Source organism: Epinephelus lanceolatus, chromosome 23, assembly GCF_041903045.1.
Source record: "Epinephelus lanceolatus isolate andai-2023 chromosome 23, ASM4190304v1, whole genome shotgun sequence".
In the NCBI taxonomy this organism is placed as follows: Eukaryota; Metazoa; Chordata; class Actinopteri; order Perciformes; family Serranidae; genus Epinephelus; species Epinephelus lanceolatus.
The window spans coordinates 35,521,621-35,549,472 of NC_135756.1; the positions used below are offsets into that span (position 1 = coordinate 35,521,621).

Sequence of the window (27,852 nt, forward strand, 5' to 3'; positions counted from 1 at the left end):
GTCCAGCATTTTTTCTCAGCTCCACTTCATCTAAATTAGCTTTGGAAAAGTTTTTCTTTCTCTCTGTCTCTTTCTTTGTTTGCTACATGTTCGCAGGTCGACAGGATGCACCTATCCATAGTAATTATCACCTCCATATATGGGGGTCGCTGGCTATTCATGAGCGAGGATGTATGCTAATGTATGCTAGTGGGACCAAACTATCAATTTACGATTCATTGCCATTCATGAACATACGCACATGCCTACGATCAAATTCGACTTTTCCGCAGCGTTCACGAATCCAGTGTAGGTTTTTAGTACCAAGGTTTTTTATGTGCAGATCTACTCACAGATTTGCTACATTTCATGAATGAGACTAACTGTTTCTTCCATAGGCCAGATAGGCAGACCAGACAATAAATCAGTTCTACAACTGTTTCTTTTAAACAGAAATTGAATTGCAGCGATTGCGTGCATGCGTTTAGGTGCCTGTGACATTTTGAAGTGAACCTTTTTTTCTTAACTTCAATTACATTTTCCTTTTGCCAAGGTAATGCGATTTAATTAAATTTCTCTGTGTGATTATTGTTGTAAGTTTCATTATAGTGTAGATTATTGTGAACGTGCTCTCCAGAAACGTCTTTTTACTCGTTAGTTACTGTGAGAGCCAAAGCCTGCTTTTATTTCATTATCAAAATTTAGAAAATCTTTTTTTTTTTTGAGAAACAAAACAAATATACTGATTCAGTTTGTGATTTAATAGCAAGGGCTGGTTCATGTCTCTTTCCTTGTAAAAGCTTACAGGTGCGATGTGTTTTAGGCAACAACCAGGGGCATCTTTTGTAAATAGCGTACACTGTAAACCCCAATTCGCTCACTCAACTTAAAAAAATTTTGGAAACAGCTTGCAGAAACTTTTAGTTTTGTACAATACTGTACCATACACCAGACACAAAGTAAATGTGTCACGTGACCCTTGCCTGACAGGAATTTTAAGTCAGTTTAACATAACTTTTTTTGTTGTTTGAGCATTTAATTCTATGTCATAGAAACATGAAAACATTGAGTACACATTTTACAACAATTTTTTTTAAATAATTCTTTGAACTATAAAAATATATTGTGGCAAGCTTAGGTTTCTACAATGCTAGAATAAGGCAAAGAGATGATTGTGAACCAGGGTTCAAATAAACACAAGAAATTTGTGCTCTAGATAAAGGATCAGCGCTCAGTGAATAACCTCCTAAGCCCTATGATAAGCTATTATGGCAAGGCTTAACTATACAGACTAATGAGCAGTGATAACTAACGCGTCTTGGAGTCATCAGGTGGGAACCTCCTTTCACCAGTGTTTCGTCTAGTTGGTCCCACGACACCTCCAGGAGGCTAGACAGTGATTTCAGGTGTCCCAGAGACACTCCCCTAATGCCGGCTCTCACTGCTCCCCGCACCGACCCAACAACCTCCTTTACCTTACATTATACATGGCTTTCTCAGCCCAAACACCACTGCCACCCTCAACAAACCCAGGCTCCATTTATGCAAGCTCCAGGTAGTGACTGTGCCGATACTACCTTTCCTAGCACATTCACCATACCCTATTTCACACGCTACATATCATAACTCCAATATAAGCTAATGGTAAAGGAGATAGAAAAGATTAACTCAGAGAATCAGCAAACACACTCACCTTGCAGCATGGTCTCAAACAAAAGGTATTCAAATAGGCCACTCCCACACTTAAATAACCTTCCTCTTCCTGGATTTTCTCCTGAGAGGACTGATTAGTGGATCTCTCCACCTGATCTCAGGGAGTTATGTACCCTGCCTAGTAGGATCCCCTGCTGGCCCCCAACTGACATTATTCCTCCTTGTCCAAATCCACTGACTAGATCTAGCTGCTTCATCTGACATTTCCTTCACAGTCTTCCTCAAACTCTGTCCCCGCACTCCCAGTTCCCTTAGGAGCGAGACAGCTGATCTTGCTATGAATCCCCCACACCCCACTTCCACTGGACAAATCCTAGTTTTCCACCCTCGCTGCTCAGCTTCTGCTCCTAAGTCTGCATACCTAAGCTTTTTTCTTTCATAGACTTCTTCCACTGAGTCTTCCCAAGGAACTGTCAGCTCAATGAAATAAACTATCCGTTGACTCACTGACCACAACACTATGTCAGGCCTCTGCTCGGTACAAACTATTTCCTAGGGAACAACAAGCTTTCCCCCTAAATCTACTTGCATTTCCCAATCACAAGGACCTTCTAGGCGACCACACCCTTGCCTCCTTACTAACTTATCACTTCTGTATTTCTCCCCCTTACGGACAAACTGAATTGCTACCTGTTCTATTATTTGCCTTTAACCACTTCGTCATTATGTTCACATAACTGCTGATTTTTTTTAAAAAAAATCTTTATGTGTAAATATTATGTGAAGGCACCAATATTCAACACTAAAATATCATAACAACATCAATATTAAGGTTTATATCCAAAAATATTGTGATATTTTTAATTTTCTCCATATCACCCAGCGCTACAACATGCCACAGTGTGGTAAGTTCACAATGATAGTGTTGCTTATTGGCCTAAACTAATAAGGTAAGATAAATTTTAGTTTAAACTCATAAATTGTTGACTTAACATAAAAAAATGATAGCTTTGAGTTTTCGTGTCAAGTGGACATAAGGTTTTGGTGTCATTTTGACATTCTCAGGCATTTGTGTAGACTTTACATTAAAAGTTTGTGTCATGGATGGATTGGGATTTACAGTGTGTAATGGGGATATCACTTTTTTTCTATGTGTGGTGTGTGTGTTTGTTGCAGACCTCTGTCCAGCCCTGACAAGCCAGATGTTCCATGCTCTCTCTACATGAAGGAGCTGCAGGGCTTCATCTCCAGAGTGATGGCTGACTACATTAGACACTTCCAGTGTGTGGACTTCATCTATGAGAGCACAGAGTCCATAGCTCAGAGGGCCATCGAGCTGTTCATCCGTCACACCAGCCTACTGCGCCCGCTGGGAGAGGGCGGCAAGATGAGGCTGGCTGCTGACTTTGCACAGGTGAGAGAGATCTTCCTGTGGATGATTCAAACTGTTGACCGGCATAGAAATCAAATGAGTAGAGAGAACATTGAACTATTTGCAGTGGTCATTTGACTAGTACAAAAGAAAATGGTGATTGTTGTTGGTTGCTATGGTGACAACACATGTCAGTGGGGCCTTAAGGTGTAGCTCACTCACTAGCTTGAGAACGCAACTTTGGCCTTTTTTTTCTTGGCCTTACTAAACAGAAAAATACAAATGTACACGAATCCAAGTTTATCTTTTTCACCAAACTAACACTAGTGGTATAAGAGTAGTGTAACTCATTTGGGACAGTAGCTCAGTGCACAGCCAGTGGGTGTGTGTGGCAGAACCAGCAGGAGCGAGCACGATCGTAGTGGAGCAGAGTTCAAGTTTAGTGGTGAAAATATCAACAGTGAATATATGTTAGAGTGTACAGTTTGTGCTAATAAACTTGACAGAAACAAAGTAAAACTCACCAAAACTGTCTTAGTTACTCTTGTCAGTCACTTACAGTGACATTCAAAAGTTTGTCACGCCTGGTCAAAATTTTGTTTACTGTGTATAGTTAAGCAAGTAATTTTATTTTTTATTTATGTATAAAGCCCAATATCACAAATCACAATTTGCCTCACAGTAAAAGCAAGTAAAAGAAGAGTTGATTTCCAAAAGGCATGAAGTTAAAGATGACACATTTCTTCAACATCTTAAGCAAGATAACATTTTAATTTCAATCTTCTACAGTTTTAAAATAACAAAAAAGGAAAAGCAAAGGTTTGGGCACCCTACATGGTCAGTACTTAGTAGTGCCCCCCTTTGGCAAGTATCACAGCTTCTAAGCTAATACCAGCTTATAGTCTTTCAGTTCTTGTTTGGGGGATTTTCACCCATTCTTTCTCTTTCTGCAAAAGGCTGCTAGCTCTGTAAGATTCTTGGGCTGTCCTGTATGCACTGCACTTTTGAGGTCTATCCACAGATTTTTTACAATGTTTAGGTTGGGGGGCTGTGAAGGTCATGGCAAAACCTTTCAGCTTGCACCTCTTGAGGTAGTCCATTGTGAATTTTCAAGGTGTATTTAGGATCATTGTTCTGTTGTAGAAGCCATCGTCTCTTCATCTTCAGCTTCTTTACAGATGGTGTGACATTTGCTTCCAGAATTTGCTAGAATTTAACTGAATCCATTCTTCACTCTACCTGTGAAATGTTCCCTGTGCCCTCGGCTGCAACACAAGCCCAAAGCATGATTGCTCCACCCCCGTGTTTAACAGTTGGACAGTTGTTCTTTTCATGAAATTTGGCACCCTTTTTTCTCCAAACATACCTTTGCTCATTGTGTCCAAAAAGTTCTATTATAATTTCTTCCATCCACAGGAGCTGTTTCCAAAAAGCATCAGGCAAATGTCAAATGTCTTGGGTTGCCCAAACTTTTCCATGGTGGTCCAAAAAGTTGAAAAGCATGTTTCATCTTTAATGTCATTCCTTTTGTGAGATCACTTCATCTTCTTCTCACTAAACCATTCACAGTAAACAAAATGTTGTCCAGGGGTGCCCAAACTTTTGCTTGCCATTGTAGTTAGTTAGTCCACTGTTCCAACAATCACCATCTCTAGTCTGGTCAAAATATACCCTTAAACCCCTTCCATACTTCCTACCCCCCTACTTCCGGCCCCCTTGCTTAGACCATGTCAATCTTAGAACTCTACCTTCATTTTGATATCAACATGTAAAGTTCAACCTGTAAAGTTTTGTGACTGTATGTTGCACGGTTGGGACGTTATCATGTTGACTAAAATCTGTCAACAGACAGACAAACAAACATCTGCCAAAATACTCAAAATGACTTCTGTGGTAGTTCCCACGACAATAGGTTTCACCGGGACCACATTTCACCATTATCACTCACACACACACACACACACACACACACACACACACACACACAGAGTCAATCAATCAATCAATCAATTTTATTTATAAAGCCCAATATCACAAATCACAGTTTGCCTCACAGGGCTTTACAGCATACGACATCCCTCTGTCCTTATGACCCTCGCAGCGGATAAGGAAAAACTCCCCAAAAAAAACCCTTTAACGGGGAAAAAAACCAGTAGAAACCTCAGGAAGAGCAACTGAGGAGGGATCCCTCTTCCAGGACGGACAGACATGCAATAGATGTCGTACAGAACAGATCAGCATAATAAATTAACAGTAATCCGCATGACACAATGAGACAGAGAGAGAGACAGAGAGAGAGAGAGAGAGAGACAGAGAGAGAGATGCAGGTAATAACAGTAGCTTACAACAACATTATTGAAAGTAATAATATTATAGTTATAGTTCTGGCTACTGTGGTACAATATGTTGAAAGTATGTATTAATATCTGGCAGTATACATGTGTGACAATAGTCATATGTGTATAATAACAGTAGAAGTATGACTAATGACTAATGATGGCAGCAGCAGTAGGAGGCATCTGGCAGGACCACGGCAGCAGCACAACCACACACATCACGCTGTCCAGGTACCGCTGCGATATGAGTTAATCTGAGAGACAGTGGAGCAGAAAGGCTCCGGAGAAGAAGCCGAGTTAGTGACATCCAGAATGGCCGAGTTAGCAAGATGCAGTAATAGAATACGAGAGAGAGAGAGAGAGAGAGAGAAGGAGAGAAGGTGCTCGGTGTATTACAGGGGGGTCCTCCGGCAGACTAGGCCTAAGTCAGCCTAACTAGGGGCTGGTACAGGGCAAGCCTGAGCCAGCCCTAACTAGCTTATAAGCTTATAAGCCTAACTAATAAGCTTTATCAAAGAGGAAAGTCTTAAGTCTAGTCTTAAATGTGGAGACGGTGTCTGCCTCCCGGACCATAACAGGAAGATGATTCCACAGGAGAGGAGCCTGATAGCTGAAGGCTCTAGCTCCTGATCTACTTTTGGAGACTTTAGGGACCACGAGTAACCCTGCGTTCTCAGAGCACAGTGTTCTGGTGGGATAATATGGCACTATGAGCTCTCTAAGATATGACGGAGCTTGACCATTTAGAGCTTTATAAGTTAACAGTAGGATTTTAAATTCAATTCTGGATTTTACAGGGAGCCAGTGCAGAGAAGCTAAAACAGGAGAAATATGATCTCGTTTCTTAGTTCCTGTTAGTACACGTGCTGCTGCATTCTGAATTAGCTGGAGAGTTTTTAAGGACTTACTAGAGCTACCTGATAATAGAGAGTTACAGTAATCCAGCCTAGAGGTAACAAAAGCGTGGACCAATTTTTCTGCATCTTTTCGGGTCAGGACAGGCCTAATTTTCGCAATATTACGCAGATGAAAAAATGCAGTCCGTGAGGTTTGTTTTAAATGAGAATTAAAAGACAAATCATGAGGTGAAAACAATACCAGCTGTTGCAACATTGCGGCTGTTAACAATGCTAAGGTCATTCAGCAGACTGAAATTTCTCTCTTTGTCTGTCAATGTTTGATTGGTGTTTGTGTGTGTTTATGTCAGATGGAGATGGCAGTGGCTCCTCTGTGCAGGAGGGTGTCTGATTTGGGGAAACCTTACAGGATGCTGCGCTCCTTCAGGTGTGTATGCTTATGTATCATGAAAATCAGTTCTCATCACAATCATTCATCTTTTATTTTCTTGTTAAAAAAAAAGGATTTGTATTGAACCGTTCCCTTTGAGGCTTTTGGTTCGGCAAGCATTACAAACTGAACAATACGTTGAAGTGTCCTTTTACACTTCGAAAATAAAATCTACAGCTTAAACTGCGTTTAATATAATGTTCTCAGTGCCACTGCGCTCAACAAGGCAGCCCACAGGATGGAAAGCAACTATCAAACTCAAATGACGTTGCTCATTAATTGCTCCTTTTCATTCTGGTGCAGCTTTTGTACTGAAAATGTTCAGACAATGTAGTGGAGTGATTACTTCTTCATCTAAGGCCCAGACAGGATTTGGGGGCCACAGAGTCAGAATTTGTGTGTTCCTTCCCAGCCTAATAGCAGATAATGAGGGCAGAGTGAATCACCTATTATTTACAGCAGGAATGTCTCTGACCGAGGCTTGGTGATTGATGAGCGGGTTGCTCCCCAGTTATCTAGTCTTACAAAATCACAGGGCTCTCTGTGGTTGCGATGTTCCGATTGGCCAAATAGTTTTTTTAAACATTGGTATCTGTCGCAAAAGGGCTTGCTGTGTCTCTCAGCACAGTCTCAAGAGCATGGAGGAGATACCAGGAGACTGGCCATTTCACAAGGAGCACTGGACAGGGCTGTAGAAGGGCATCAACCCAGCAGCAGGACAGGTATCTGGCCCCTTCTGCGAGGAGGAACAGGAGAAGCACTGCCAGAGCCCTATAAAATGGGCTGGGTCGCACAGACCTCCATGCCAATGGTACCCTGACTGTTGTTAGGTACCGGGATGAAACCCTTAGAATGACAGTCAGACCTTATGCTGGTGCAGTGGGCCCTGGGTTCCTCCTGGTGCAGGACAGTGCCCGGCCTCATGTTTTGATTGATTGACTGATTTATTGGTCCCGAAAGAAATTTGTCATGGACAAGAGGCCACTGCATTAGACACATCACAATACACCAAAAATACAACACAGCAAAAAACAGTGCAAGCATGCGTATGTACATATTTATGGTCAGTTCATACCCCCACCCTACGACCTGAGTTGAGGAGACTCACAAATATTGGTATGAATGAGTTCTTATATTCAATGCAATTCAATTCAATTCAGTTTTATTTATAAAGCCCAATATCACAAATCACAATTTGCCTCACAGGGCTTTACAGCATACGACATCCCTCTGTCCTTATGACCCTCGCAGCGGATAAGGAAAAACTCCCCCCCAAAAAACCCTTTAACGGGGAAAAAAAGAAAAAAAAAAAGGTATCTTTTTTTGTTTTTGATGGGGATCCTTTAACGCCTCCCTGACGGGAGCAGATCATACTCTGCATCCAGGATGTGGGAGGGGTCAGCAGTAATCCTCTTTGCTTGTCTAATTACCCTATCCTCAAAAATCTTTTGGATGGGAGGGTATTCTCTCACCCCCAACACTTTCATTGCTGTGCGAACCAGCCTGTGTAGTTCTGCTTTCAGCGAGACATTTAAGTTTCCAAACCAAGCTGTAATTCCATAATGCAATACGCTCTCTATCACAGTTGTATAGAATAGCATCATGATTTTCTGTCCTACTCCAAACACCCTGAGCCTTCTCAAGAAATGGAGTTGTTGCTGGATCCTGCTACACACAGAGTTCACATGGACATTCCAAGACAGGTTACAATCAGTATGTACACCCAAGTATTCATATGAATTAACCTGAGCGATGCATACATTATGAATTATTAATGGCGAGTGATCACCCAAAAGACCTGGGTCGAAAATCATTTCCTCTGTTTTCTTTGCATTGACAATGAGATGATGATCATCACACCACTGTACAAACTTGTTAACCTCCGAACTGTAACCCGAGATGTCAGTGTCTGTATCCATCAAATCCAGTATAGCACTATCATTTGAGAACTTAACTATACAGGTGCTAGGGTGAATACTCGTGCAATCATTTGTATATAATGTGAATAAAAGGGGTGAGCTAACACACCCTTGAGGCATCCCTGTGTTAATTACTTTTACCTCAGACTGGTTCACTCAGGTCTGTTGGGAGCTGTCGGTCAGAAAAATGAGTGATACCACCTGATGGTATGTGGGTTGATAGACATCTCCCTGAGTTTTTTTAGAAGGATGTGTGGCTGCAGGGTATTAAAAGCAGAGCTGAAGTCTACCAGTAATAATCTAACATAGGCCTTGAGATTTTCATGATGTTGCAGAATAAGATAGTGTATGGTTAGAATTGCATCATCAGTGCTACGTTGCTTTTGTAAGCAAACTGATGGGCATCTAACTTGCCATGTATATCTTCCTTCAGCTTCCCCACCATCAACTTCTCTAGACATTTAATAACATTGGAAGTCAGGGCCACTGGTCTGTAATCATTATTTTCTTGGGGGGTAGGTTTTTTAGGCATAGGAGTTATGACTGCCTCTTTCCAAGGTGGGACAACACCTGAGTCAACTGACTCCTGGTAGACAGGGGGCCAGGCTGGTGCAACCTCCTTTGCAAATGTTTTCAAGAGGAAAGCTGAGACCAGGTCTGGCCCTGTAGCCTTTTTAGTGTCTATTAACTTAAACGCTCTTGTAACCTCCTCGAGGCTGATTACTATTTTTGGTACCCTTTCATCTATTTCTATGGTACTCACTAACACCCACACGTTCATGGGAAAATCATGTGAATCATATCTTAAGTAAAAAGCATTCACATCATTTGCCATTTTTCTTTCATCATTAGCATACAACGGGTTCCTTTTCTGAGTCATATTTGAAATAAATTTTATAGTGGCCCACATTTTCCTTGTGTTCCTCTATGGATTCCTTGTATCTCCTTTTAGCCGCATTGAGTGTCTGCTTCAGCTCCTTCTGCACTGATTGTAATTCCACCTCTTGCGCTTGATACAGTCCTTAACTTCCTTAGTAATATAGGACTTGTTGTAGGGGTACTGTTTTATTGTCTTTTCGAGAACTCCTTCCACACAGAAGTTCACATAAGCTGTAATGACCTCATTGGTTTTAATCACGTCAGACTCATGCAGAACGTCCCAGTCTGTGCACAAGTAGCTCCCCCTCAGGGTTTCAGTGTTGTCGTTAGACCAGATTTTAACAATTTTTTTTTTTTTAAAGATTATTTTTTCGGGCTTTGCCTTTAATGAACAGGACAGAGTGAAATGGGGTGAGAGAGAGAGAGCGGGGGAGTGACATGCAGCAAATGGTTGCAAGCAGGAGTCAAACCTGCGACCGCTGCAGCAAGGCATTGCCTCTGTGCATGGGGCCCCGGCACTATCCACTACACTATCAACGCCCCAGATTTTAACAGTTTTGACAAAGGGTTTGCTTTTCTTAAGGACCGAGCATTAGGTGGGAATGAGCTGAACAGTATCATGATTGGATTCGACAAAGGTGATCTAGCTCTAGCCTGAATGCATTCTGAATATTTCCGTAGCATTTATCGAGTATTTTATCCTTCCTTGTATCACTCTTAATATACTGCTCATACCCAGAGACATTTCAAGTTTACAATGATTCATGTCCCCTAAAATAAATGTGGGTGCATCCGGTGTGTGTTGCAACTGTCTGTGCACACAATCCGCGACTCCCTGCGGTTCCACTCGGGGGCACGTAAACAGCAGAGATAGAATGGCCTGAGACTAAAGCATAGCAGTTCAGCGTCCGCATCACAGAAAGCCTCCTGGTATCGTATATTGCGTGCACCACAAGTCATTGATGTACATACAAAGTGTAAATGCAGCAGCACTGTTGCCCGGGTTGCAGCAGAGTTGCGCCACCTGTGGCCAGAGTGTGTAGGCAGTTCCTGTATGACGAAGGCATTGATGCCATTCACTGGCCCTCTCATTCCCTTGATCTAAATCCAATTTAGCACCTATGAGACATTATGTATCGGTACACCCGATGCCACCAAGTACCGCCACAGACTCTCCAGGAGCTTACTGATGCCCTGATCCAGGTTTGGGAAGAGATCCCCCAGGACACCATCCACTTACTCAACAGGAGCATGCCCAGACATTGTCAGGGGTGCATATAGGCACGCAGGGGCCATACACACTACTGAGTCACATTATGAGTTGCTGTGATAAAATTTACAGTTGTTGGATCAGCCTGTGATTTTAAAATTTTTACTTTGATTTTCGGTGTGATTTTGAACCCAGCCCTCAGTGGGGTGATGATTTTGGTTTCCACTGACCGTTGTTATGTCATTTTGTTCTCAACATATTATACAATGTACATCAGTAAAGATTTTCTACTTTTATAATTTGTTCATCAAGATCTGGTGTGTGGTTTAAGTGTTCCCTTCATTTTTTTGAGCAGTGTATATGGAGTGTTTTGTGTTTCAGGCCGCTGCTGTTTCAGACCAGTGAGCTGATAGCCAGCAGTCCAGCTGTGGGCGACCTGATCCCCTACAGCACCCTGCTGCACTTCTTTTTCACCAGAGCCCCTCCTGAGCTCAAGTCACCTCACCAGGCGTGTACACACACACACACACACACACACACACACACACACACACACACACACACTTTGTCTTTTTATTCTTGTGACAACCTTGATTAACATTATGCATTCCCTAGCCCCCCAATCCTAACCTTAACCATCACAGCTAAATACCTAACTGCAACTGTAACCTAAACCCAATCCTAACCTGAACCTGCAGACCCTGTCTTAACCTTTCAGCAGTCCTTTGAAGCAGTTACAACTATCCAAAGTGATCTCACAGTGCAGATATGTTGGCACCATGATGTCGCTTTGCAGTGTATATCCCTATATCACTAAAACAAGCATTCTCCCCCACAGAGAGCAGAGTGGTCTATTGCCCGTTACTCCCAATGGCTGGATGATCATCTGTCTGAGAGGGACAGGCTCACTCTCATCAGGTAACCATTTGTTTCATCAGAATGGGAGGCTTTTTTTTCTTTTCTTTTTCTTTTTTTTTTTTTTTTTACATTTTCTTAAACAACATTATAGCAGAAAACACTGACACAATAGTCAAGTCAAGTCAATTTTATATCAATCGGACAGAGATGATCCAAAGTTCTCTGACAGCACACAGAGAAAAGCAAAAATGATAACATCATTAAAGTAAAGTAGCTAAAATTAGCGCGTTCACCCAGGTGTTATGTTTCCATCAGTGCTGATCAGAGCCTGAGCCGATAAATACTTGTGACTACTGCAGAGTCATTTGACCCGGGTGTGACTGTGATTTAACTTTTCCCATTACCTTAAAAAACACACAGATGTAAGCAGGTGTTAGGCCCTGATCACACAGACAGCCTTTTGGAGGTTGCAAAACACAGGATGCGCCAACTTTTTAAAACTGCTGTGCCCTTTTTGTGTAATCAATCTAATGCTTTTTTAAAAATGTATTATTTCACAGTATCAATTTCAATCAATCAATCAATTCTATTTATAAAGCCCAATATCACAAATCACAATTTGCCTCACAGGGCTTTACATCATACAACACCTCTCTGTCCTTTGGACCCTCACAGCAGATAAGGAAAAACTCCCCCCAAAAAAAACCTTTAATGGGGAAAAATATGGTAGAAACCTCAGGAAGAGCAACTGAGGAGGGATCCCTCTTGCAAAAGATGTCGTACAGAACAGATCCACATAATAAATTTGCAGTATTCCATATGACAAAATGATACATAAAGACAGAGACAGAGAGAGAAATTGAGACAGAGCCAGAGAGAGATGCAGGGCAGACAGTAATGATAATAGCTACAATAGCATTAATTTAAGCAATAATATTATGATAATAATAATAACAGTGATTGTGGTACAATATGTTGTAAGTATATATTAAAATATGATAGTGTATGTATGTGACAATACTCAAGTGTGTATAATAACAGTAGAAGTATGACTAATAATAACAGCAGCAGTAGGAGGCATCAGGCAGGACCACGGCAGCAGCACAACCACGACACATGATCCAGGCGTAGCTGTGATACGAGTTAACCTGCGAGACAGTGGAGCAAAAAGGCTTTGGAGAAGAAGCCAGTCTGCAGTAAACCCAGATTAGCGAGATGCAGTAACAGGACTTGAATGTTAGCAAGTCAAGAAGAGCCTACTTTTCAGAAACTGAGGAGAGAGAAGGAGAGATTGGGCTCTGTGTATTATAGGAGGTCCCCCGGCAGACTAGGCCTAAGTCAGCCTAACTAGGGGCTGGTCCAAAATAAGCCTGAGCCCTAACTATAAGCTTTATCAAAAAGTAAAGTCTTAAGTCTAATCTTAAATGTGGAGACGGTGTCTACCTCCCAGACCGAAACAGGAAGATGATTCCACAGAAGAGGAGCCTGATAGCTGAAGGCTCTGGCTCCTGATCTACTTTTGGAGACTTTAGGAACCACGAGGAACCCTGCATTCTCAGAGTGCAGTGTTCTGGTGGGATAATAGGGCGCTAAGAGCTCTCTAGGATATGACGGAGCTTGACCATTTAGAGCTTTGTAAGTTAGGAGAAGGATTTTAAATCCAGTTCTGGATTTTACAGGGAGTCAGTGCAGAGAAGCTAAAGCAGGAGAAATATGATTTTTTTTCTTAGTTCCTGTCAGTACACGAGCTGCTGTGTTCTGGATCAGCTGGAGAGTTTTTAAAGACTTATTAGAGCTACCTGATAATAGGGAATTACAGTAATCCAGCCTAGAGGTAACAAAAGCGTGGACCAATTTTTCTGCATCTTTTTGGGACAGGATAGGCCTTATTTTTGCAATATTACGCAGATGAAAGAACAGAAGTTAGTAGCTAGTTCCTAAGATGGGCAGGTAGAGGGTACTCGCTCCAGCTCTGGTTGAGCGTGAGAGGCTGTCAGCAAAGTTTGTTGGGCACAGGGAAACAGAGATCTGTGTGGGTACTTGAGACCCTGAAAAAGAGGGTGGATCATGGGGAGTACCACCAGTTGGTCCAGGAGCTTCACCTCCATAATGGCCATTTCAAGTACTGCACTTAAATGCTTCCACGCCTGCTGTTTTCAATTGAGATGGTGGTAACTGCAGTTTTAAAGCTGTATAGCTCTGGGTATCCAGCAACCACTACCACCAGTTTCTCCTCTGTTGTTTACCAACTGTAAACTTGTTGTGACCACCACAGAAGGCCTGCCTCTCAAATCATCCGATCGGACAGTGGGGAAAGAAGCAGAGATGTCATAGGGTGCTTTTCCGCTCTGAGTTGAAGTTTTTTCAACTCGAGGAGTTCAGAGCACTTAGGCAAAAACGCCAGGTGCCTAGAGTGCAGAAACATGAGGCATGTAGCAACACAGAAACAGTGAGCAAAAAGCTTAACTCATTAAAAAACTATTAAAATAAACAGTCATGGAAAGGGACTGAGTGCATGTATGAACATACTATTCATACTGTGCATTGAAACAATACTTTGATCTTCTCAAACATAATGCATTGTCACTGAGTAAACTAGCTGACATCATCTAAAGTGACTAAAAACAGCTTTACAGCAACCAGTTCAAGCATCTCTTTTTAATTGTATGTGAGCGTGCTAGTTCTCTGATAATTCTCAGTGCTCTAACAGTAATTTATCTTGATCTGCATCTCAAACTATACCATGTTGGGTCCTTGAACTTAAGGAAAGTGGGCCAGGAATGTCTTTCAATTCGATGTTGAAATGTTTAAATGGTTGTTGACTTTTTGGTTAACCTGAGCACTTGTGCACATGCAGCACACAATGAATCATTGACATCAACAGACATGTTCCTTTGTCCACTCTGAAACTTGTGTAAAGATACACTCACTCCCATCTCAAAGCCAGCTGTACACTGAACATGTAATCTGCTAAATGAAACGTGTTGCTCATCATCAAGTTTAACTGTGCTGTGTTTTCCTCTGTTCTCCTTTAAGGGGTGCTCTGGAGGCCTATGTGCAGTCCGTGAGGGCCCGGCAGGGGAAGGAGTTTGCGCCCATCTATCCCATCATGCTCCAGCTGTTACAGAAAGCCACCAGTGGCTCACAGGAGGCCAGAGTCTGAGTGGGATGACACAGTTGTAGATGTCATGGTATCAGGGCATTACACTAAGCTTTTGTAGTATGTTAGAGGGTAGGTGAAGGCAGAGAATGTTGCTTGTTGCAATCTGGTTTAGCGCTAAATAAAGCCTCTTTTCTTATTTGGAACTATAGCAGCTGCATCCAAGCTAAGACGTGATCTTTTCTTTTCTTTTTTAACATACATACAGATTTATGTATGTTTACATACATACAGATTTTAAAATTTTTACTTCTAACACTGACAATAAAAGATTTGGATTTGCAAAGCTGAATATAACACCCATCCATTGTAATACAACCAACTAACAGACTGTACTTCCAGGATTATTTGAAACTATAGAGCTCTAAGAATGTCTGTAAAGGTTCATCTCAGTGGCCCAGGTGCTGTGTTCTCTGTAGAAAGCTGAATCCAAACCACCATTCATATGAAGGAATTCTGGGGGGTCATTTCTACTATTTTTCAACTGTAGAACAGGAAAATGTTTGAATCCCTAATCCAGTGATTTGGATTCTGCTTTGTCTGCACACAGCTGTAGAAATGGGAATGTCAAGTTCATCAATGACTTAAGAATAAAATGGGAAAATGTTTGCAGGACTTTTATTTGTACAGAACTAAATTAGAAGCAGAGGGATGGATCCCAGTATGACATGAGCAGTATACATTTCAAATTCAGATAGGCCATTTCCACTGGTTGGGAGGAGGCTCTTCTGTCAGGGGCTCCCACGGTTTCCAATCAGACATCTTCCTGGATAGAGCCAGCTCACACTCCGCCTGCACACAGGACACACACCATATCCAATAACACTTTGATAAACTCAGATTAAATCATCCCAGGAAAAACAGCAAATTCAGATACAATGCTTGACATCTGGGGAAATACAGGAATTAGCTTCCTTGCAGAGTGAGTTGAGAAGACTGATGCTACTAATGTCTGTTCTTCCAGTATGGAGTAGGGCCTGGAGGCCATTAGCTTATCAAAAGTACGTTAGCAGAGAGACTGAAAACTGGATATGTCTCAAGATCAGAAGACACCTACTAGCACATCTAAAGTGCACCAATTTAAAAAAAACACATGTGAAACAACAATTTGTTAAAAGGTAGCGAAAAGGAGCGCACACACTAATTGATATACAGATCAGCACACACACCATGATCAGTCTGTTAACTTTAACAAATCTCTCAGACTTTCTGTAAGTGTTTGTAGCAGACTCCAATAGATATCCATCAACAGTAGATGGATACAGGTCTGTACTACGAAGCCAGTTCAGCACACCCAGTAGATCATTTTATCATCCCCCTTTGGTAACCCATTTTATCAGTCCTCTGGATACCAGCGACATCATCAGAACCATGAATGAAGTACTTCATATGGTATGAGATAAAACAGTTGTTCTGCTTATGGGACAGCAAAAAATCATATTCATCAGAGTAAAATTTAAATGATAGCCTGTAAAAAGATGTAGAAACACTAGAAAGAATTTCCACATATTAAAAGAAGGCCATGGCCTAATATAGATGTAGGTATTTTTAAATCTGACTTTAGTATTGGGAGTATTTTTTGCTATTTAGTTGGATAAAGAAGAAACTATATTACATAAAACACGTCAAAGTCATGTCCGACTGTTTCTGCAACCAAAGTTAAGAGTGGAAAAGTAGTTAAAGGATAACTTTGGCTTTTCAACCTGGACCCTATTTCCCTGTGTAAATTGGTCAAAGCCACTGATATGAACAACAGTTTTTGAGAGTGGCTCGGATTGTTCTCAAAAGTGTCTCTTTACCTTTCACCTAATGCGGTTTGTTTGGTATTGCCTCATTAAGCAGAGGTCTCTTTCTGAAATATCATGAGATGTCACTTTTTGCAGGAAAACAACAGTGGAAATGTGTGTGAGGTTTGAAGAGACACAGCCAGTATTGTTTACACTAAATGTAGTTTAGTGTTATCTAAAAAGATATTTAGTGTCATGGATAATTATTTACCTGATTTCAATCATGTGGATGAGGCTTTTGAATTTGACCGCCACCCGTATCTATGTGAGCCGAAGTATACGGATGAAGAGCGGACGAGGAGCGAGAGTGGAATAAAAGGGAGCAAGGCAGGGCTCCAGACTGCGGCCAAATGGTGGAAAAATATATTTGTGCTTTGGTATTATACAACCTGGAGCAGGTTAGCTGTTCAGCAGAAGTTACCACAGCCACTTATCCCACTAAAAAGTAAAGCAAACGCAGGGATAACCCTGAGGTTACCACACTAACCCCAAATCCTGCTTCAAAGTACAAGCCTTTGGAAAACGTATGTATGTGTGAGTGTCTCTGTGTTTGTGTCTGTGTGCATGTGTGCAGGGCTTTAAATAGTGTTTTCTGTGTACATGCACTGGTGCATGTAACTTAAAAATGCATGCACCTTTATTATTTTTTTTACTGCACCTGGGCGGGCAGCGGGTGAGAACAAAAATATATGTAATATTTTTCAGAATAAGAATGTGTGTGTGTGTGTGTGTAAATCTCACTAATGTATGCTAATTTATGATGAAAAGAAAGAGAAATGGTGGAGACACATGGGCTCCAAGGACCATAAACTTCTCTGTAGAGTTGGAGTGAGTGAGGTCAACCAGCTGTAAATCAAACTTGTCCTGGATAATCTGAATGGCAACGGCACGTTCTGAGCACAAACAATCCTTTAACAACACCTACTTTATGAATATCTTCTCAGTGTCAACGTCTACTGACCCACACTGGGTACAACTTGTGTCTTGATGCCAAAGTGGTATCTACATAGCCCAACGGCTGGAAAGAAGAGATTATCAGTGGCTTACCTGGAAAATAACTTCCTCAATCTGTCCACAGTTTATCTTCATCTCCAGCTTCTCCACATCAGGCTCCTGTAAAGAGAGAGAAACATACTGTGATCAACACATACATTTCCTCCAGCATCAAGAGTCATCCAGCTCTTTAACCAGGGTATATTACCATGGTAACCTGCTTAGCAAATTAATTTCACAGGATCGGCTCAAAACCTGCCTACTGACCAATCAGATCACTGAAAATACGGTCATCATCCCAACACTATCTGGGTTTAAGATCAAGTACTGACAGAAAAAGGATACATGAAGCATTTCAGTCACAACGACCTCATCAGGCGTCCCACACAGACAGTTTTATAATCCTTCATATTTTTTCCATTCTAGTTTGTTCATCATGAGAGAAACAAACAGGAGCAACCAACATGCTGAGAATACCAAATGTATTGTAAAAGACAAACAATAAGGGCTGCACTTTTTACAGCCACAACCTTACTTTTCAGAATCGATTGATATTTCTACTGTTTCTCTGCCCTCTTCTTTGATTTCACTTGGGTAATTCTGTCTGTTTTGCCTCCAGTAAAAGGTCATCTCCTTTTCATCGTTCTGATGATGCTTGTATGTAAGAACCTGCCAATGACAACCGGTCAATGTAAATATGATCATGAGTTTAAGCTGTTACTGCTGAGTTACTATAGTGGCCCCCAGGTCTTATTTTAGCTGTAAGGTGGGGCTCCTCAGGGACTGAAGCTCTTATGTTTCCGATTTTAACAATCTAACCTGTAACAACTGATGAACAAAGAACACATTTGGGCAATGCAGACTTGCTAATTGAGCAATGTCTGGGAGCCACTACTAGTCTGCTCCTTGAACAGGTCAAATCCAAATGTGTGTCCTTCCTGCCTCCCTGCTCATTTAAATCCTATGTCCCCTTTAAGACCCTGACACACCAAAACCAACACTCAGCCGTCAGTTAAGGCTTTGTAAGAGTCCAAAAAGAGAATAAACGCCTCTGAGTGTAGTGAATCTGCATAGTCTTATAAAGTCCTCATCAATTGTGACTATGTGTTTTTTAATCTTAATAATAAACAGTTCACAAGAAGGGCCTGCCTCTCAATTGATGAATTCTGATTTGTACAAGTTGCTATAAAAGGAAAAAACAAAAATTAGATAGTAATTTTTGGTCTGTACATTTACTACCATTAATATTAAAGGCGCTGTATGTAAGAATGTGGCCAAAACAGTTACTGCACTCAAATTCAAAATACTGCCGCGAGTCGTACAGTACAGGCCAAAAGTTTGGACACACCTTCTCATTCAATGCGTTTTCTTTATTTTCATGACTATTTACATTGTAGATTCTCACTGAAGGCATCAAAACTATGAATGAACACATGTGGAGTTATGTACTTAACAAAAAAAGGTGAAATAACTGAAAACATGTTTTATATTCTAGTTTCTTCAAAATAGCCACCCTTTGCTCTGATTACTGCTTTGCACATTCTTGGCATTCTCTCCATGAGCTTCAAGAGGTAGTCACCTGAAATGGTTTTCCAACAGTCTTGAAGGAGTTCCCAGAGGTGTTTAGCACTTGTTGGCCCCTTTGCCTTCACTCTGCGGTCCAGCTCACCCCAAACCATCTCGACTGGGTTCAGGTCCGGTGACTGTGGAGGCCAGGTCATCTGCCGCAGCACTCCATCACTCTCCTTCTTGGTCAAATAGCCCTTACACAGCCTGGAGGTGTGTTTGGGGTCATTGTCCTGTTGAAAAATAAATGATCGTCCAACTAAACGCAAATCGGATGGGATGGCATGTCGCTGCAGGATGCTGTGGTAGCCATGCTGGTTCAGTGTGCCTTCAATTTTGAATAAATCCCCAACAGTGTCACCAGCAAAACACCCCCACACCATCACACCTCCTCCTCCATGCTTCACAGTGGGAACCAGGCATGTGGAATCCATCCGTTCACCTTTTCTGCGTCTCACAAAGACACGGCGGTTGGAACCAAAGATCTCAAATTTGGACTCATCAGACCAAAGCACAGATTTCCACTGGTCTAATGTCCATTCCTTGTGTTTCTTGGCCCAAACAAATCTCTTCTGCTTGTTGCCTCTCCTTAGCAGTGGTTTCCTAGCAGCTATTTGACCATGAAGGCCTGATTGGCGCAGTCTCCTCTTAACAGTTGTTCTAGAGATGGGTCTGCTGCTAGAACTCTGTGTGGCATTCATCTGGTCTCTGATCTGAGCTGCTGTTAACTTGCCATTTCTGAGGCTGGTGACTCGGATGAACTTATCCTCAGAAGCAGAGGTGACTCTTGGTCTTCCTTTCCTGGGTCAGTCCTCATGTGTGCCAGTTTCGTTGTAGCGCTTGATGGTTTTTGCGACTCCACTTGGGGACACATTTAAAGTTTTTGCAATTTTCCGGACTGACTGACCTTCATTTCTTAAAGTAATGATGGCCACTCGTTTTTCTTTAGTCAGCTGATTGGTTCTTGCCATAATATGAATTTTAACAGTTGTCCAATAGGGCTGTCGGCTGTGTATTAACCTGACTTCTGCACAACACAACTGATGGTCCCAACCCCATTAAAGCAAGAAATTCCACTAATTAACCCTGATAAGGCACGCCTGTGAAGTGGAAACCATTTCAGGTGACTACCTCTTGAAGCTCATGGAGAGAATGCCAAGAGTGTGCAAAGCAGTAATCAGAGCAAAGGGTGGCTATTTTTAAGAAACTAGAATATAAAACATGTTTTCAGTTATTTCACCTTTTTTTGTTAAGTACATAACTCCACATGTGTTCATTCATAGTTTTGATGCCTTCAGTGAGAATCTACAATGTAAATAGTCATGAAAATAAAGAAAACGCATTGAATGAGAAGGTGTGTCCAAACTTTTGGCCTGTACTGTATGTATATATATATATATATATATATATATATATATATATATATATATATATATATATATATATATATATATATATATATATATATATATACACACACACACACACACATATCACACCCAGATCACACCCACTATTTACACACTTACTGTTTTGACATGGTTGAACCTCTCGTTGACCAGGTGCTCTGTGTACTTCCTGTAGGCTGCCTCCTGTGGCATGGTCTGCAGTGATGCCAGGATCTTTGAGTACAGAATCCTAAGACGCTGAGAGAAGACCAAAGCATATGAACAAAGGCTACTACATGAGCTATAGTGTTTAACAGTGACAGCAGAAGTGTGTTGATCAGCCATGATAAAATTTATTTTGTGGTGTCAGTAACTTCATCATGTGATGGTGGTTTGTCATTAGTAAGTGTGCAGTGTGAATACAGAGAACACAGCACTGAACTGCACTGCTGCTCACTGTCAGCTCCTCACCTCATGTGGATTTTGGGACACTGCCAGGCCGACCAGGCCGGTGGTCTGGAAGAGAACAGCAGGAGAGAAACTCACATCTTATCACTTAAAACTTCACTTTGACCAACATTGTAGACAACCTGATTCAAAGACATGGCTCCAGGAAAATAAAATATTTTTATAAATCAAGTAATGGAAGAGGTTTCTTTTGTAAATATCCGAAGTTACTAGTCTGGGTGTGATCCTAGATTCAGATCTGAAGCCCCATTTCCCCCGAGCAGTACGGTACTGTTCACTTCCGTATGCTTTTTTTCCGTTGTGGATGGTACCATCAATCAATCAATCAATCAATTTTGTTTATAAAGCCCAATGTCACAAATCACAGTTTGCCTCACAGGGCTTTACAGCATACGACATCCCTCTGTCCTTAGGACCCTCACAGCGGATAAGGAAAACCTCCCCAAAAAAAACCTTTAACGGGGAAAAAAACGAATGAAACCGTTCCGTACCATTACCATTTTTGGTACCCCTTCTGTTGGGGTACCAAGCACACAGATCAGGTTCTAAAAGGTGGAGCTGTGAACACAGCAGTCTGCTCAGGGCTGAGTTGTGGCTGGTTTTGAGGCAGAAGACACTGTTCATATCGTGGAGTTTTATTAGTAGACTGTAACTATAAAATGAAAGGATCTTTTGCTGCCTCTTGAAGCCGCCGGAGTCGAAAAAAAAAACTTAATTCACTGGGCCGACTAAGGTGGAACGTTAACTTGTAATGTTACTCAGTGCATGAGCTGACGATGTGAATCAGTCAACACACCTTAAATATTCCATGACAATGACTTGTTAGCTGGAAACGGATCTGCACATTTTTACAACAGTAAGTAGCTATTATAGATTTCCCAGATATCTTACAAGGAATTAGAAATTTATGGACACGCATCTAACGTGAACAAGCTAGCGTTACTTTATGCCCTAATTTTCAAAAGTGGTTTGATGATAATGGCCTTTACTCTTGGACACTCTAAAACTTTATTTAAATTAATTTGTTCATATAGAATTTAGCGTCCATTGGTAAACTTGGAGTTATGTGCAATAGCCTGCAGAAAAAGTGGCACTGTAAGTTAATAAGTTACCATTAACTAACATTACAGCTTCTACAAGTAATGTATAACGTAACGTTAAAAATATACTAATTCGCTTAAGTTATCGTGACATAGTTCTTAACGTAGTATTGATTTGTTTTTAATCAGGCAGCCTTTACCACAAACATAGCTAACAGCTAGCTGAGAAAGCAAAACAGCTATTAGGTCAGCTTAACATCAGCTAAACTGCGTCATTGTAAATCAACCACGTCAGTGCACCGTCAGACCATATCAATACAAACAACACTGTCTCGGTTTCTACTGTGTTTCTTCGCTGCGCTTCTTTGTATTACTAAAACTAAAACATGACCTCCACTCGTACCTTTTTCAGCAGACCAGCCATTCTTCTCTGCGGAAGGGACTTCCGCTAGAATATCCGGCCACTAATAAAGACGTCACCAATTCGCGAGTTTTTTTTTTTTTGTGCTTCTTATTTTGGAAAACCCGTCATATCCTGTTGTTGCATCACTCCGTCTGACTTGACGACGCTAACTGTTAGCTGCTAGCTGTTTTTTTTTAATTAACAGAAAAATATACAACAATATTGGCAAGTGCTCTCAAACAGACGGAGCACAAAATAAAACATTACGATCTTACATCAGACAAACATGTAAATAAATCAAATAAAAAAAGTAGAAATAAATACATTAATAAAGGGGCTTCTTCTAATAGTTTTTAGCTCATTAATGGTGTAAAGACGATTTTTTTTGCAGTTTTCTTTTTCATGTGGTTCAGTGTTTTACAGTAAGAAGTCAGTTATTTTATGAAAACCAAGAATAGGGGTTGTGTCTTAATACATTTGCATTTGTGAATGAAGAATTTTCCTAAAATAAATAAAGTGTTTAAAAGACAGTCTATTTTCTTACCCTCAGTTATCATTCAAAACATTATACCATTTCTTGAAAACTGTGGGAGAGGGGAACCAAATGAGGTAGTGTGTTTTTAGCCATCCTAATAAAAGAAATCGATAAACTTTTGATAACTTTATCATTATTGCTTACGGTTACATTGAATGTTGAATTTCAAACAGAAATTCTCAAAAGTTAAGATGTTGCCAGATTCAAAATAGGTGACAGACCAGACATTTTTCTCGATCCAGTCACTGAAAAATAAGGACCTATTTCTAAAAAGAATAAATCTGCAATTCCAGATGGGAACATCATGTGGTGAGAAATTGTGTTTGTACAGTAGTTTCCAATATAATAACACTTGTGAATGGAATGAGGATAATTTGATTGGATGTTTTTGAACAAGAAAGTCACAGCGTAAAAGAAAATCAATACCACCCATCTTTTGGAAAACTTCCCTGGGAACACAATACCAAAAGCTATTGTTATTTACTAGAAATGTTCTTAACCATTTGATCTTTGAAGTGCCATTTATACAGTCAAAGTCTATGGCCTGCAGACCACCATTTTCATAATCTTTAACTAAAGCTGCCTTTTTTAAATAATGATATTTTCATTTCCAGATGTAGTCAAAATTTAATCTGTTGATCTGTTTCTTTGATATAGAAAGAGAATAAGCTGGATAAATGCACCTTGAAAGACTTTCCATTTTGGTTATGTAGATATGACCAAAAAGAGAAAGATCTCTATTTAACCATCTGTCTAATCTTGGTTTGCACTTATCCACTGTGTTCCATATGTTCAAAGTCTCAAAAAAGAAAATCCCAAAAACATTTCTATCAGAAGAATGCAATTTTGGATGATGACACTGCTGTAAGTAGCTAGCAAGTACAGGTTAATAACCAGGCTACCTAACTAGCTAGTTTCAGCGGGTTACCCTAACCCTGAGCTGGTGAAGTGTGGTTGTAAAAGCACAAGTGGTTGTGGTACAAAGTGCTCATGAAAGAAGGCACAATGGAAATTCACAGGGCTTTGCAGTTGCAAATGTGATGGATAATTGGATTATACTGTACATGCAAAAAACGTTTTATAGTGTTTAAAAGGGAAGCTAATGAAGTTCAATTGAATTCAAATCATTCATGTCATCCATTCCAGCCGCTTTTGTTGAAAATCATGTGAATACATTCCCAGAATTAATATTTTTATTTGATCTTGGCATTAACAATCATCTAGTGATATTCCTAATAGCTTTAATGCATTCCTTGACCCAGAAAATGTATATTTTGTCACCAAAATTGACCTTCTAAGTAGCTTGGAAGCTGAGATATTGGCACATAGATTTTACATGCCTTCCACCATTGTGATGAAGCGGCTCTCCTTCTAAATTAAAAACTATGGTGATGGAAAACACAAAAAAAAAATTTGGTGCTTTTGTCCGGTGCGTCCCCATTCTTTTCACATATGTCTTTAAGCCGCCTGACTAAAAGGAGAGGAGCAAGCTGAGGCTTTTCTGTGGCGGAGCACTCCTTATGGAAGTGTATGAGGACTATAAGGACATAGGCTAATTAAGAAAAAAGGCAATACGGCAGCGATTAATAAAGCAAGGGAGGTGGCGTGGCGGAATATTGCCGACAGGCTAAATGCGTAAGTGACAAAGAAAATTCAGCATTTCAGCATAATATCATGTTATATAAATCCTGCATGAAAGGGACAAAATATAGATAAGAACACCTATTAAATCTAACAATTCAAGTAGGCCTCCTCAATCCTATACACCTTAGATGATGCATTTAATCAAACTATTTTCTGTGAATCATTGCATTTATCACACACGCTAATTGATTGTAGATTATGACATTTCCGAAATGATTAGTTTATAGGAAATAATCATATGACATTTATCTACTGACTGTAGACATTTAGCATATCTCTCAATTCAGTGGAGATGAGGGAACCTATTAAGTGAATGCAGGTGATAGTGAATCGATTATCTATTTCTCATCATTTTGGAGTCAATTGTAAGCTCTGATATAAGGAAAATCCCCTTAAATGAATGGAATGTGCTATAGGATGGTAAATGGACCTGCATTTGTTTTGTTTTTTATGACCAACTTTTTATTGTTTTTTGTTGTTTTACCCCATGGGAGGTGGGGAGACATAAGAACAGAAATGTCACCAATAATTTCTATACAGAGCATCTACATTACTTGTTTGCCACATATAGGAATTCATACCAGACAAGTATGAGTAAACTATATATACAAATTATATACCCGAAGGGGATGCTCAATAAATGAAAAAAAAAAAAAAAAAACAATTCTCCCAACTCCCATCCACCCTCTACCCAGGACTGCGACTGAACACCTCACCCTGTCCCACAGAATGCACTGTGATGTTCTCACTCACTAAAGCTAATTAAATATTAAATGAATCACAATAAGTTAAAAGAAAAAACAATCCTGCCTCTCTATCTTCAAAAGTATACAATTTCATATATAAAGCATACACAGTGTACATGTATCCAACTCATCATCACAAATAATTATATCAAAGTTATTTATAAAAGAGAACGTGCCTTTTCAACTGCCTTAGATAAGGCCTCTACAGTTTGCTTTGTTGTACCACATGATCGTACAATTGATAATTCTAAAGAAAGTACATCCAAAAATAAAGAAAACCAATGGCATATATTAAAGACATTTGGAGTTTTCCATCTCATCACTAACATTTTCTTGGCTGCTGTTAACCCACAAAATAATATTCTTTTCTGATATTTGTTAAGAGTAATAGAAGAGTCGTCGTTTGCAGTATCATGTTTGGAAGAAAGGGTATATGTAGGTCAACTATGTCAGATATAATATCTACAACCTGCTGTCAAAGGGAGTTATCACCTGGACATTCCCACATCATATGAGTGTATGTACCAATCTCATTAAGAGGACATAAAGAACAAACAGAATGGCTAATCTTAGGTTTTAGGATGAGTACTATTAATCCTTGTCTTATAGTCTGTGGGGGTGATCATTTTTCTACAATCTCTTTTAATGTTTCAAATAAAAGTACTTTGATATGCTTGCAGAAATGTTTGTAAAAAATTAGCAGTAAGGCCGTCTGGGCCAGGAGAGTGATCAGGAGTCAAGCACTGCATTGCTTTTTCTAGATCAGCATATGAGATCTCTGCCTCACAGTCATTTTTGAAATTTTCATTTATTTGAGGAATGAAGTCTTTGATTTTGGCGAAAAAGGTCTCTGCTCTATCAGGTGAGAAATTAGAAGAGTATAATTTACCATAAAATGAATACATTTCATTAGCTATTATTTTAGGATCAGAGCATTCATTGTCACTGATGATTAAAGTTCCTATATTATTTTTTTCCTGCCAATTTTTTTCTAATCTACAAAAATAAGAAGAATTTCTCTCTCCTTCCTCAATCCATTTTGCTTTAGATCTAATACAGCCCCCCTTTGCTTTCCTTGTATAAATATCATCCAATCTGGTTTGTAGAGTGAGCAGTTTTCTTTTATCTTTATCAGTAATTGTTGGTTTATTACAGCAAAGATTTATTTCTCTAATCAGATTTTCCTCTTCTAGTTGGGTAGAATATTTCAACTGTTTACTAAAGCTAATGGAAAAATTCCTTACTTTAAATTTTAAAAATTCCCATTTGGAGATATAAGAAGAAAGACTGGCATCTTCAGAAGTTTCATTAATAATGTCTTTGACTCTGACAATATATCTCAGACTCCAACAAGGACGAAATGAGTTTCCAATAACCCTTACTTCTTTTGTAAATATCAGTAGGTTTCAGAGGGAGCATTAGATATAGAGCAATTAGCAACCATTTCATTTAAACAGTCAGAAATTAGCCAGAAATCAATTCTTGATCTACTCGAGCCATCTGGTTTAAACCAGGAAAATTCTTTTAAAGTAGAATGTTAAATGCGCCATGTGTCAAACAGATTGTGATTATTACAAAAAAAGTGGCAAGATGAGGATTATATTGATGGTTATGAAACATTGTGGGCGAGCGTTCCAGCCATTCATCATTCACCATATTCACTCCGATTTTGTTCTGGTTTACGTTATTGTATCCATAAATATTCCCCAAAATAATTACAGACTTCTCCATAGCCAAAACACATAGGATCCAATGACCATCTACACTCTTTTTGGAAGTAGGCCTACTTATTTTCCCAGAGAAGTTGTTGAAATTGCAGTACCTGCAGAGCGGTTTGTTCAATGACAAAATAAAATCTTATCACCCAATTGGTTGGTCCAGGACTTTTCATCAGTTTCATTAGAGCGGGTTTGTTGTAGCAAAACACAGTGCGGCTTCTTGCTTTTGCAAAAAAGAAAAACTGCTTTTCGTTTAATACTGTCTCTAAAGCCCCTTGCATTAAGTGAAATAAAACAAAAATCTGATTTGATAAACAACATTAAAGAACAACTTAGAGATGTCCCTAAAAGCCCTTCTTCATTTTGTCCTTATAAGCTTACATGAGAATGTAATCAGGGGACCACGATTCTTTTCCCGTTTATGTAGCCAGCCGGCCCTCTGAAGTAGCCTACACCCGCTGACCTGCTTCTCTGGCTTGCTTGATCTGTGGCCACGCTGCTGCTCTCGCCTCCCTGTCACCTGGTAGGATGTGCACCGCGAAGCTCACATTCAGCTGCTTGCATACTGCAGATCCCTTGGTCAGACGCCACAGCTCAAGTGCCTCATTGTGAATTGCATGACGACATTGCGCTGTCTGCCTTCCTCCCTTTTACCCAGCCGATGTAGCCTACCGAATCAACGATGCTGTCGATCTTGTCAGCCCACTGTGGAACTATTCTGAGTAGAATCTGCAACACTTTCTCTCTTGTGTTTCTCTATTTCAGCTTCTTGCTTATGGAAAGCCGAAAGTGCCATATATCGCCACTATTTCAACGCTACCTGTCCGAAGAACGCCGTTATTTACGGCGTTCTTCAAGATGATAATGAGCCCTGCCCTCTGTTGAACACAGCCAATAAGTTCAATGTTTCT

General features: G+C 40.3%; 2 protein-coding genes across 3 annotated transcripts in view; one reads left to right on the forward strand and one right to left on the reverse strand.

Moving 5' to 3' along the window:
- cog5 (component of oligomeric golgi complex 5) overlaps positions 1 to 15,261 on the forward strand; it is a 171,539-nt gene extending 156,278 nt beyond the window's left edge. For both annotated transcript variants that reach the window (XM_078165363.1, XM_078165364.1), the window contains 5 exons: positions 2,809 to 3,046; positions 6,548 to 6,624; positions 11,017 to 11,145; positions 11,476 to 11,553; positions 14,530 to 15,261. In XM_078165363.1, the coding sequence (XP_078021489.1) occupies positions 2,809 to 3,046; positions 6,548 to 6,624; positions 11,017 to 11,145; positions 11,476 to 11,553; positions 14,530 to 14,656 (649 nt within the window). In that variant the 3' untranslated portion in view covers positions 14,657 to 15,261. The remainder of the gene's footprint in view (positions 1 to 2,808; positions 3,047 to 6,547; positions 6,625 to 11,016; positions 11,146 to 11,475; positions 11,554 to 14,529) is intronic.
- Positions 15,256 to 22,396, reverse strand: ndufa5 (NADH:ubiquinone oxidoreductase subunit A5). Its single transcript, XM_033609735.2, has 5 exons — positions 22,299 to 22,396; positions 20,859 to 20,903; positions 20,529 to 20,645; positions 17,488 to 17,553; positions 15,256 to 15,445 (listed from the first exon to the last, which is right to left on the reverse strand). Exons 1-5 carry the CDS (start codon positions 22,317 to 22,319, stop codon positions 15,344 to 15,346), a joined length of 351 nt encoding a protein of 116 aa, XP_033465626.1. The 5' UTR covers positions 22,320 to 22,396; the 3' UTR covers positions 15,256 to 15,343.
- Between the last annotated feature and the right edge of the window lie 5,456 nt (positions 22,397 to 27,852).

Excerpts from the sequence above, each read along its gene's own strand:
- ndufa5 (XM_033609735.2), bottom strand. The coding sequence starts at position 22,319 with ATGGCTGGTCTGCTGAAAAAG. Across the intron at positions 20,904-22,298 it reads TGGCTGGTCTGCTGAAAAAG|ACCACCGGCCTGGTCGGCCT; the intron begins GTACGAGTGGAG and ends GTTCTCTTCCAG. Across the intron at positions 17,554-20,528 it reads GGTTCAACCATGTCAAAACA|GAGCCTGATGTGGAGAAGCT; the intron begins GTAAGTGTGTAA and ends CTCTCTTTACAG.